Source organism: Eucalyptus grandis, chromosome 11, assembly GCF_016545825.1.
Source record: "Eucalyptus grandis isolate ANBG69807.140 chromosome 11, ASM1654582v1, whole genome shotgun sequence".
Taxonomy (NCBI): Eukaryota; Viridiplantae; Streptophyta; class Magnoliopsida; order Myrtales; family Myrtaceae; genus Eucalyptus; species Eucalyptus grandis.
In genome coordinates, this window is record NC_052622.1 from 36,258,472 (window position 1) to 36,271,472 (window position 13,001).

The following is a 13,001-nucleotide window of genomic DNA, read 5'->3' on the forward strand; positions in this document are numbered from 1 at the left end:
TTCCATGTCTTCGACCTAGAAAAGATTGAGTAGAGTCTTTACTGATTCCGGAACATGTTCCTTCTTGAAAGGAGATCTTGAAACCAATATCACACAATTGACTAATGCTGAGAAGATTGTAATTGAGTCCTTCCACTAAGGAAACATTACTTATTGTGAGAGTTCCAATTTTCACGGTTCCAAATCCCACAATACTTCCTTTTGTTTCCTCCAAATGAAACTTTTCCACCATTTACTTGAGCAAGCTTTATAAAGCAATTTGAGTCTCTGTCATGTGTCTTGAGCATCCGCCTGTCAAGATACCACTTTACCTGTTTCTTGATGGAGACCTGCATTTAACAAAGAGTCTCAAGCTTTCTTTGGTACCCAAATTTTCTTGGGTCCTTTGGTGTTAGTAAGATAAACAGTATTAGCCCATACTTTCTTAATAGGTTTCCATACCATAGGACACTCTTTTCAAAGTGATCCTGGTTTGTTGCACTTAGAACATCCGAGAGCATTTCTACCTACGGGTTTTACAAAGACTTTCTTGAAGTGATTTTTGTAAACCTCACTCGAAAGCCTTTTCTTAATTCTTTCTTTTACTTTAGGAAAATCAATCAAGGGAATTGTTTCTTGTCATACCCGGACGGACTTATTGAAGTAAGGTCTTTGTCTTGAAAGAATTTTCTCAAGTTTTTCGGATCCCATAGAAAATTTCTTTGATATATTAGATAAGTCTTGTTTTTAAGAAAGCATTTTCTTTTAAAAGATTTTCTTCATTTTCTTTAAGATTGGAAACGAGACAAGTCTAGACTTTTAACTTTTTTCTGCTAAAACATTTTCCTTTTGTTTTAGAGCTGAGTTTTCCTTTTTAGTTTGGAAATACTTTTGAGAGAAGTCTTAAGACTAACGCATAGTTCCTCAATATATTTAGAAACTTTGACAGGAATTTTAAAATTACTTGCCTCAAATTCACATGTCGAGTCCGATCCCGAGTCCGATCCAGTCCGAGTCGATTGTGCCATCAGACATAGATTGGCATATTCATTATCACTTTCTTCACACTTAGTATCACTCCAGGTTTCAGCTTTGAGAGCTTTTCGAAATTTTTCAGCTTTTCCTTTCTTTTTCTTCAAAAGAGGACGGTTGGTCGATGTGTCCCTTTTTCTTGCATTCAAAGCAAACTACATCTTTGTTTGGTTCCTCATCATCAACGAGACTTGGTCTGCTGTCTTTGAAAGCCTTGTTTCTTTGAGTTGAACCTTCTTCCTTTTCTATTTAGTTTTTGAATCTTCTTATCATGAGAGCAAGCTCCTCATCGTCCATATCTTCTTCGAATCTGTAACATCGAATCATCATTTGATTTTAATGCAATGGATTTCTTACCTCTTGGATCTTCATCTTCATTGATCCTTTCCACTTCATAGGACTGAAGAGTTCCAATCAACTCATTGACGAGATAGTGGCATAATTCTCTGCGTCTCTCTTATCGAAGTCTTTATGTGATTCCAATCCTTGGAGAGTCCACGTAGTAGCTTGTTTACCTTCATGGGATCGAAGTTGGTTGACCTTGATTTTCAAGACTATTTACAATATCGTAAAACGACTAAACATGTCGAGATATTGATTCTCCCGGCTTCATTCGAAGGCTTCGTATTGACCGAGAAGAATGTTGATTCTTGTTTCCTTCACTCGATCTGTTCCTTCATAGGTGATATGCAATCTGTCCCAAACTTCTTTTCTTTGTACCACAAGAAGATATTCTATTATATTCAGTTGGTGATAAAGCACAATATAAGGAATAAATTGCTTTTGCATCGAGTGTCTGTCTCTTGGTTATTTCTTCCCGAGACATTCCATTTGGATTCTTGATTTCTTTTCCTCTTTCGAGATCGATGCAGTGGTAGGAGTAATTCCTTTTCTACAACGTCCCATTCCGGAGGATCCTTTGATCGTAGGAAAGCTTTCATCTTGTTCTTCCAGATGTTGTAATCATTTCCATCAAAGTAAGGTGGTCTGGTATTGCTTTGCCCTTCCATCAGCCCTGGTGCTAGCATACTAGCCATGGATCTTTTACTATGAAGTAATACACTTCAAATAAAGTAAGTACTGTGCTCGATACCAATTGATATTGCTAGTATAAACACCTAGAGGGGGGGTGAATAGGCGCACAAACAATTTTTCTCAAATACGGAAGCAACAGATTGAAATACGATCGATGTAGAGAGAGTAAGGAAGAGAAAATCAAACATAGGATTTATAGTGGTTCGGCTTATTCCAAGCCTACGTCCACTCTTCCGCACCGACAGCCCACCGGCTGGATTTCACTATGATCAAAAGAGAAGTTACAGCACGGCTTTGCCTTGATTCCACAAAGTGTAGATGTTCTATCACACCTCCTCAAGGTCTCTCACAAATATAGACTCTCTTTTGTATACAAGTATTCGCTCAAGAGATTTATCTAAACAAATAGGAGCTTCGGACTTTGGAATTCTTCTATCGCGCATTCTCCTTAAACGACTAAGAACGTCTTCCTTATATACTCCTTTATGCCATTATACCCGTTGGCACTTTCCAAAGGAATTCCTCCAATCTACCCGTTGGACGGAATCAATTAGGAAGATCGTTCGAGCTATTAAAGGAACGTGTTGATAGCCCATCAATCTGTTCGCCCATACAATCGGATCTCGGTTTCCATAAGCGAGAACCTTCCAATAATATTTAGACAATCATCGAATCTTCAGTCATTGAATCAATCTTGATCAATCAAAGGATTCGATCGTCTTCTCCAGCCACGAGATCTTCTCCGGATGATAAGGTTAAATCCTGAACAAAACATCTAGTTCGGGATAACCTTTATTCAACGGATCAAAGACTGTCAATGAGGATAGACTTTGAGTCTTGAGTCTGGCTGTCCGGAAGTCTTCGAGACTTTAACTAACGAGTCTGCGAGACCTTCGAGACTAGGCGACGGAAACATTTTGTCAACTTCAAAACTCTTCACGAGGATTTCTCCAACATAGACATCCGAGTTGATGCTATAGGTAAAAACAAAACCCAAGGTGCTATTCCTCTTGTCCAAGCCACCACCAAGATTTGCATCCACAAAGTCTTATAAAGTTGCACATTTTTCATAAAACATAGTAATATAGCCATAGTGTCTTTTAGATATCTTAATAGCGACTTTACATCTTTCTAATACTTTGTTCTTGGATTAGCCATATATTCGCTCATAACTCCCGTTGTGTGAGTTATGTCTGATATAGTACACACTACATCATACACCAAATTGCTAACTAGATGACACAAAAGGCACCTTAATCATAAATTTCCGCTCTTCATCTGTCTTTGGTGACTGTCTTTGAGAGCTTGAAGTGACTTTTCAAGGAGTACTTCCTAGTTTTGCATTTTGAACTCTGAATCTGCAACACTTTTATAGCATACTTTTCTCGAGATAATTTTAGAATTCCTCTAAATCTATCTTGCGTGATCTTCATCCCATGATCCAATTCACTACTCTCAAGCCTTTCATCTCAAACTCTTTTCACAATTATTGCTTTAGTATATTGGTCTTACTTATACTAGATCCTACAATAAGCATGTCATCGACATATAACAAAAATATAATATAGTAGTCATTACATTTATTGAAGTAATAATAGTGATCCATTCACTTTTAGTGAACATTGTATCATGCACAAAGATGTCTAATTTCTTATACCACTGCCTAGAAGCTTGTTTCAAGCCATATAGACTTTTTCCCAACTTACAAACATAATTTTCTTTTCTAGAAATCTAGAAACCTTCTAATTGTACCATATAAATAGCTCCCTCTAAGTTATCATGGTGGAATGAAATCTTTGCTTTTGACTACTCTAAATATAAATTCTCAGCGACAACAACACTTAGCACTAACTTGATAATTGTTAACGTGACAACGAGAGAGAAAATCTATGTAGTTAGTTTCATTCTTTTTGCTAAAAAGCCTTTACTACTAACTGTACTTTATACCTCTTACTGTCATCAAGTTCTTCTTTAACTTGATACACCCATGCCTTCTTCCTATTTGAGAGTGAACACCCAAGCTCTTTTTTCTCGAGCGGATCCAACTCATCTCGTATTACTAACTCCCACCCAATAGAATCTTTAACTTACACTAGTTGGTTCAAATAATGCAATGACAAAAAATATCTCTATATAGGTTTAGATGTTTAATTATATCTTCTTAAATTTGGTTCAAGTGTATGTGATCCATCTGATTTTTTTCATTAGAGTCTACAACAATAGATTTAAGATTTTTAATCGTAACACTCTAAAAAACCCCTCTAATTCAATCTCTCTAGTCTTTACCCATTATTCCTTCACACTAGACCTTATTATTTATCTATCCTTGTACAACATATTTTCATTGAATGTAACATCTTATTTTTCTATATTATTCATCCCCCTAATGATTTTTTTTTTTTTTTTTTTTAGCTTTTGCGTCAAGTTTTTTCTTTTTTAAAATTTGGGGCAAGCAGAAATGTTCATATGTAGGATAACTCCTGTGCATTAATTCTTTGTACAAAGTTTAGTGAAATGATGCACCTTAGTCTAGAATCCAAGGCTCAATCAAATTGTCAGTGCTCAAAATTATAGCATCATTGTCAAGTGTCTCTTCAAGAGTTGCATCCATAAATTTCTCTTTCTCTTTATTTTGATCTCCATACAGAATTTTCTTCATTGGGACTCCATAATCTCGTCTCATATGGCATATCGTTTTGCAATTTCAGCTACTTAGTTCACCACGAGATCTCGATTTACTTCTCCCTTTGGACTTTGATCTTCCATGGGATTAGTTTCACCTTCATTGATTGCTTCTCCCCCTGTCTTAAATACTTAAGGTAGCAGTTGAAAATTCACTCGGCTCTCTTTTGCAAATTTTCTTGCTAAGAATCAAATCTTGAATTTCTTGAAGCTTCATTTTTTTTTAAAAACCAAATGAATAGCTCACTGCAGTCATAGCGGTACTATAACTTTCAGGTAGAAAAAATAACAAAATTAAAGTTTTTACCTTATGATCACATTGAATTCATCGATTTATCGTAGAAACCTTTGTTCATCAAAGGTTTATTTCTGATCTCACAATTCCCACTCTCATTGCTTGATTGAATCTAGTTTATTTCTCAACAAAGGCCGATGTAAGTCTTACAATAGGTCCTTGATTTGTATATTCTAGGAACCAAAGTTCTTGTCATATACCTGATCAATCTTCATCTTCTCATTGTTCATATACGTGGGTCCCACCATCTTGCCAACCTATACCAAGTACTAGAAACATAAATTTAAAAAGAAAAAGTATAGAAGAAGACAAGTGACTTTTAAGTGTGAAAACCTTTTAAATTAGTGTACTACTGCTTTCTTTTTCTTTTTGCCCTTTTTGACTTGGTCGAAGTAGGGTTGAAATTTAAAAAAGAGAGAGAAAAGAAAGCTGTGACTAGTCAAAATGAAAGGAAAAGTGGACTTTTTTATTATAGCAAGAAAAGAGGAATCAAAATGAAAGGAAAAGTGAGCACGTAGAGCACGCAAGAAAGAGAGGAAAGGAAAGAAAGGAAGAAAGAAAGGAAGAAACAAAGAAAGAAAGAGGAAAGAAGAAAGAACAAGGAAAGTAGGGTTTTTGTGCGTACATGTCACGGATACCTCGTCAAACTAGATTTACTTCAATTTGCAACGTCCCATAAGGATTCAAGCCCTTTGTTTGTCTAATCAGAATAGTTTTCGGAATTAAGGAATAATTTTGAAGTTTTGTAAAATGTGAACAGTGAGGCATGATTCTTGAGTTGTTAAGCCGATGGATTTCATGGAAATGGTAGATAAGAGTATTGTGGAACCGTGGAATTCGACAAGAGTCAATTTAAAGTAACGATTTAGTTGAAGTGAAATTCAAAATTTTACGCTCAAGGTTTGCATTGCTAATAGTTTGGGATATCGGTTTCGGACGAGAGATTTGTTAGCGTGTGAGAGTTGTTTTATTAGCGAGTAAGCTTTGTATAGCCAATTCATAGGCGAGGTAACGTTTTACTTGACTTTGATGTTATTTCTCGTTTTTATTTATTTATAGGATTACGAGTTCGACAATTCAAGAAATCTTTGTTGTTTGGTTGGAGGCATTCCCTAGTGAGTGGTGCTATCTCTTTTATGAATTTTTAAACTCATAACTTGAAAGTTGTAGAAATTAGATATATTATGAGTTATGAAAGAGCATGTTTATTGCATAAAAATATGGATTAAGTATTTACTACTTTTCAATTATTTGTAAATGATTTGAGAAATATATTACGAAATACATTTTAAGAAACATTTTATGAAAGACATTCCGAGATGTTATGCAGATTTATTTGTGAAGGTGGTTTATAGAATGAATTCGAAAGGGTTTGAGAAATCTCCTATGAAATGTCTTTTGTTTGATGAATGGAGTTGCAAAAGAATATATGTTTTGGATTGTAAAATATATTCTAATTATGAGATGGCTTTGGATTTGGTATTGTGGTTTATTGAAGGATGATGGTTTGATGCTCAATATGACCGCAAAGTTGGTTAGGGGTTTATGGGTATGCATACTGGTTTAAAGATGTCCTTCTAGGCTAAATTACTAGCTGATGATAGATGAAGATCTTACCGATAAGGAATCTTAGTCGCATTATCTTGGACATTGGGTGTGTTTGGGAACCACTTCCCAAAGCCCCTTTGAAGCCTGAAGGTACTTGGGCAAATGCCAGCCCGTTTGGCAAAAAATTTTGAGCCCGCATTCCCTAAATGCCGGCATTGTGAAGCCGAAAGCCCAAGGCGGGGGACTTGCCTTGGGCTTTCGGCTTTGGCATGCCCACACGGGCACTTTGTTCATTTTTTTTTTTCCGAAATTATCCTCACGAATTTTTTGTTTTTCCGGTTCTTGCCCTTGTGTCGCAACTTGTTCATCTTCTCCGGGGTTCTGTGGCCGGGCCGACCGCGAGTGGCCGGCGATCGCTAGAGGGACGCCGCGATCGTCGGGGGTGGCGCGACCGACGTCGGAGGTGGCGCGACCGACGCCGGAGGTGACGCGACCAGGGCCGGGTCACCGCAACCCGGATCCGGGGGCGGCGGGCGGTCTTCTTCTTCCGTGAGCGGTCACGGTGACCGTCGCCGGCACGAGTGATGCCGAGCGGTGGCGCGGCGCCGCGACCCACGGCAAGGTTTGGGTCACCACGACCTAGATGCGGGGGCGGCGGGGGTCGCGGGAGGACCTTGCGGCCCCGATCGGGCCGCGCGACCTCGCTGCCCCTGGATCTAGGTCGCGGCGGCGTCGCGCGACCTCCCGCGACCTCACCGCCCCGGCCCCGAGGGCGGCCAGGTCGAGCGACCCCGCCGTGACCTAGATCACGGGGCGGCGAGGTCCTCCCGCGACCTCGCTGCCCGGATCCAGCGTTGCCGGAGGTCGTCGAGGTCGCCGGAGGTCGCCGGAGGTCGCCGGAGGTCGCCGAGAGGTCGCGGCGGCCACGCCCTTTGGTCAATTTTTTTAATTTTTCTTTTGATAATTTTTTTTACCACAAAGATCCTTTTTAAGTGTAATTCCCCAAACGCTATTTTGCTCAAAATACTTTACAAAGAGCTTTCAAAGTACAATTTACCAAACACGGTTGCATTTTGTAAAACACATTTAACTCAAAGGTATTTGCATTTTCCTAAAGATTTTCCCCAAAAGTGGTTCCCAAACGCACCCATTGTGTCTTGATCGTGGTTCGAGTAGCAATATATTGGTTTAGTGAATGGACGATTGATGTGCGATTTGACATGAGATAGATCAATAAAAGAGACTATTGATGTGTGGTATGAGATTGATAAATGAAATAGACAATTGATATATATTTTTATAAGATTGGTCAATGAATCGAACCATTAATGTTTGGTTTGATATTGTTAATTTAAATGAGTATTTCCAATACATAAAAGACTTCGTTGAATGGTCATAATTCATCTTGATATTGTGTATATATTATCTACTAGATTTGAGATTATTGAGTTTTGATATTGCCATGCACTTTGTGGGTGCTTGAATTGCTTAGAAGAGATATTCATTACTCACTATGCTATGGTTGCTCTTCGCTTTCATTCTAATATTTTTTAGGTCCTTTAGCTAATGACTGGTAGGATGGGGAACTTTGGTAGTTGAATTGTATGTATGAGTTGAGATATTTTGATACATGTCTAAATGACATTTGTTTGGTTTAGTTAAGTTTAGAGATTATATACATATATATATAATCTCTTTCATGGATTTTAAAAACTTCTGATCATGTAATTAACTCCCCATCTTATTAGATACATGGATGTATATATATTTTTATAGTGAGTTTATTGATGTAGCCCGCATTGAAGACCAGCTCTCTCGACCAAGAAGATTGGCCCGCATTCAAGCTCGATGAAACCTCTTATCGATGAAGTTGTCGATTGTCGATAAAGTTCAATGAAGTTGTCAATTCAACCGAGAAGTCATATCAATATCTTGAGTCCATCCCGGAAGTTTGAAAGAAGACACCTTGGGAGCCATGAAGACGTTATGCTTTTACCAGTTTCTAGTTTCTATGCTCATTACTATTTTTCTAGTTCAATGTTCTTTAATGCTTTCAAGTTTTTATGCTCTTTCCTAGTTTCAATGCTCTGTCTTTATTTCTTTAACGATATAAGTCATCCAATTCTGGTACAAGACAGACGACTTTTGATGAATGAAAACTTTGATTTCAAGCAAGTATTGTGAACCTTGCAAAGTTCATACCCTTGAAAACTTAGAAGAGTTTTCACTCCGTTCTTGAAGAGTTGGAGATTTTTGAAATCTGCATCCTTGAAGAGTTGCAGTCATCAATCTAGAAGAATTGATGCTCTTTCAGCTTCCTTGGAGGCCTAGAAGAGTAACCAATGAAGTTTCTATCTTTTCCTATTCTGTTCATTATTTTTCACCCACTTCCAACTCAAATTCGACCATCCTACAGTGCTTATTTCAGAAAACCCAAAACAGAGAAATTGTAGATCCAAAAGTCTTTGTTCATCTGGCTTTGAAATCAAGTTGATCTGATCTGTATCGACAAATATACGACTGTTCTCCTAAGCTTGCGCAATGCTGAAATTTCTGTTCGTCCTGTTTCCCGTGTGCAAGTTACTCTTCCGATCCTACTGTTTGAGAAAGCCTAACTTTGGCTTGCATCATTTACACTGGTTTTGCTTTAGGCTGCATCCTTCGCGTAAGAGGACGGCCATCTGATCCCCTTTTTTAGTTGGAATCGAGGTGTGGCAATTACAAAAGGAAAAACCAAAATATCGCACTAGACAATCTCTTTACATCAGTATAAATATCAGAGTTATAAGTTTTAGGTTACATTACAAAAGACATTGCCCCAGTATATAATGCGAGTTTAGGGCATATATAGTTATCCTAGAAATTATATGTGTGACATTAGCTATAGTAAGAAACTCTATTCTTTGCTTTAACATGAAAGTTACATGTATGCCATTAACATTAGGAGCTTTGCGGTTTGATATTACTTTTCTCCATTAGACTCCACAATTCCATCAGTCAAATACATCGTGGACAAGGACATAGATATTAGGTGAAACATATTGAAGAAAACTGATGAAAGATTGAGGCACGAACAAGATGCTATGAGGTGGGCAAGTTATCTTTCAATCTGATCCGTGGTCGTGCCCTCTTGCAATTGTTGCTCCAGACAAGCCTCACTAGATTTCATTTACTTAGACACTGGACTGGGAATTATAGCCTTTTGATGTTCTTAATGATGTACAAATGGTGTGAAGCATCAAACAAGTACTTTTTCTGAGTTGATTTTCTCCGTATCGACTTCAACACTAGCGCTAATGTTGCTTCCTTTGTACTTATACCACCTAGCACATGCTATGAAGTAACCTAAGTTCAATGCCTGCAATACACCAACCAGATAATAAAAATAGTCCAACTTTCCCTTGTTAAGATCTTCAGGCAACCAGTCACCATCTGCAACTCCTCCTTTTGTGACCTGGTGAACGATGGATATCAGCAAGCTACTCAAGTAACTCGACATTGCCATCCCCACAAAAGAGAGCGACCCGCCAATGCTTCTCATGTTTTCTGGGAATTGCTTATAGTAAAATTCGACTTGACCGATGAGTGTAAATGCTTCAGACAATCCTCCCATCACCAGCTGAGGCACCAACCATAATCCTGACATAGAAGAAATTGCACCTCTCCTTGGGTCGACCCCAATGGGCTCAGTCAGTCCCAGAGTTTTCCTTTTGTTCTCGACAATGGCTGATATAAGCATTGTGATCACGGCAAGGAACATGCCGATTCCCATCTTCTGGAGAAGTGTGATCCCGCCTTCTTTTCCTGTCAACTTCCTTAGCTGTGGGATTATCATTCTGTCGTAGATAGGAATCCAGATAGTGAGTGCGATCATCGAGAATATAATGTAAGTGGCAGCTGGAATCTTGAAGTTCAAGCTCCCGAGGCGTCGATCGGATTGAAGGGCTTGGAAGACTACGTAGGTTTGCTGTTGGACTAGGGCTATGTAGTAGATCATGGCAGAGGTCCAAATGGGTACGACTCTTACCAAACACTTCACTTCTTCGACCTGCTGAATGCTGCAGAGTCTCCATGGATTGGCTGCTGATCCATCACGGTTAATTTGGTCTTGTGGAGTGATGATTGTGGCTTTGTTGATGAATCTGAAATTATCAGCGACTAAGTTAAATGTTCAGAACATTGTTAGCTGTCTGATTCTGGTGTTCTTGTGGACCAAAACCTGTTAGAAAACCCATCTTTCATTTAAATGGTTTTCTCAAGTTGCTTTTCCCTAGTGCCAATATATGTGCTCCTGCAACTTTTGCGATTAAAGAAAGTGTGCGCTTTTTTATCCTCTGGGGGGAAGATTGGTTCCACAATGCCCAAAATCATATTCACATATCACTCATAATCACAGACTGTTTAGTGCAAGCAGATCAGATATAACTCTTTGCAACTAATTTTAGGGAGTATGAAACATTGCACGTTGATAGGACAAGACATATCATTTTGCTAGCATGGTATGTATGTTCTCTAGAATTTGCTATTAGGTGATAAAATTTTAGGGTGCAGTCATGCTTGTCGTTTCTTGAAAGTTGCTTTTTTGGGGGAACATGGTCAACCAGAGATTTTTGATGCATAGACCAGACAAAGGCTTGATTTGTTACGGCAATAATGAGGACAGCTTACAGCTATATCATCAGAAATATAAAAAATAAAATAAAATTATAGACCGAGTTGTCTTATGCTATCTAACTACCATTCAATTTTTAATCGTTACTGTTCTCCCCGGAAGTTCATCAGATAAAGCACTTTGCAGACAGTTTCTGATGCTGCTCAACACGGAAACTCATGAAAATGAAAGACAAGATGAGAAAGCACCAGCAAAATACCTGAATTGATCGGTGTGAGGGAGCTTGGAGTTGATAGTACTGCTCGGAACATGGTCATACAAGGAGAGACCTGGCTGGTCCGGTAACTTCAACTTCCTCTTCTTTATTGCTGCCACTATCACCCGTGAGGTATTCGCCAGCGGACTACCATCCGGTTTAACTTTTACGTATATTTTCGTTCCCACGAAGAAGAGAGCGCATGACAAGAACATGAGGAACGTGGGAATGGCCAATCCCCAAGCCCAACTCACATCGGCTTGCACATAGACGATGATTGTCAAAGATACCATCATGGCAAAAGTGAAGGTGAAATAGTACCAATTGAAGAAGCTACTAATTCCCCTCTTCCCAGATTCTGTATTAGGATTGAACTGGTCGGCACCGAATGCCAGGTTACAGGGTCTAATCCCGCCACCTCCAATCACAAGCAGTCCAAACCCGCTGAGCAGAAACGCCATTTGCCCAAACGTCGGTCCATGGCACAAGTTGCTCTCCTCTGTCTTGCAAGGAGGAGGATGCATCATCGCTATGGCTGCTGTGAGAGTAAGTACAAGCATCCCTGGAACATGAAATGGAATGTTAAATAGATCCTAGTCACACTTGCACACTTTCCTGCTTGGAACATATACAAGTGAACCGTGCAACGATGAGATGCTAAATGCAAGTACCAGAAACGAGGACACTGAAGCGAATCCTAGTGTCTTGTAACGCCCGAAGTATGTGTCGCAGAGGAAAGCCCCGATCAAGGTGGCGAAATTGCTGGTCCCATTGAAAATGTTAACGATATTAGTAGCCGTGATGCTCTTCATGTTGAAGACAGTGGTGAGATAGACCAGAAGGTTGGAGGAGGTGCCGATCGTCCCGAGCTTCTCAAATGTCTCGTTTCCTGCATTTTTTGCACGCTCGTGTCATTTTTCATTTCCTTTGTAATTTAGAGAAGACGTAGACATATACAGAAGAAAACCGCGCTTTGTAGTCACTCTTACCTATCACAAAGGGCATGGCTTTTATGCCCCCATAGCGAATCTCCTCGGTCGAAACACCATCCTTCTTCTTCTCCATGGTTTTGTCCATAGAAGTACTCCTCCTGTCCTCCATCTTTCGGGGATGTTAAAACGCAAAGCAAAGCAAAGCAATTTAAATATCATGCAATTTTGTCGGCATTCTTCTTGCTGTTCCCACGAATTCAATCTCTCCTTCCTGATTGACAGTTTTCTTTTTCAATGAATTTTACACTTCGAAGTCATTGAGCTGTCACTATTGACCGAGTCTACTTGCCTTAACGAAGGACGTATATACATCTAATATTAGTCGACTCATAATCCCATCTCTCATCCCTCGTCGAATCAACTTGTGCTGTAACTAGAGTAGAGGGTCAGCTTTCCCTGCTAGAAATTGGCTCTCATAGTTATGCTTAATATACAGATTCCTCGAAAATAATTTTCCGGATAAGGAAATCTAAGAGTGAACCATAGAAAAAATGGGGCACTTCTAGTCGTGTAGAACTTGTACTAGAGACCAATTACGTGATGAACATGAGAATGGGAATACTCGTCCGC

The 13,001-nt window shown here is 39.2% G+C and overlaps 1 protein-coding gene across 1 annotated transcript; it reads right to left on the reverse strand.

Moving 5' to 3' along the window:
* Positions 1–9,526: 9,526 nt before the first annotated feature.
* On the reverse strand, positions 9,527–12,568 carry LOC120289461 (protein NRT1/ PTR FAMILY 2.9-like). The gene is made up of 4 exons (XM_039304374.1): positions 12,429–12,568; positions 12,112–12,328; positions 11,443–12,003; positions 9,527–10,713 (listed from the first exon to the last, which is right to left on the reverse strand). Exons 1-4 carry the CDS (start codon positions 12,538–12,540, stop codon positions 9,810–9,812), a joined length of 1,794 nt encoding a protein of 597 aa, XP_039160308.1. The 5' UTR covers positions 12,541–12,568; the 3' UTR covers positions 9,527–9,809.
* Between the last annotated feature and the right edge of the window lie 433 nt (positions 12,569–13,001).

Excerpts from the sequence above, each read along its gene's own strand:
- LOC120289461 (XM_039304374.1), bottom strand. The coding sequence starts at position 12,540 with ATGGAGGACAGGAGGAGTACTTCTATGGACAAAACCATGGAGAAGAAG. Across the intron at positions 12,004-12,111 it reads GCTTCAGTGTCCTCGTTTCT|AGGGATGCTTGTACTTACTC; the intron begins GGTACTTGCATT and ends ATTTCATGTTCC. Across the intron at positions 10,714-11,442 it reads CCTCACACCGATCAATTCAG|ATTCATCAACAAAGCCACAA; the intron begins GTATTTTGCTGG and ends TGATAATTTCAG.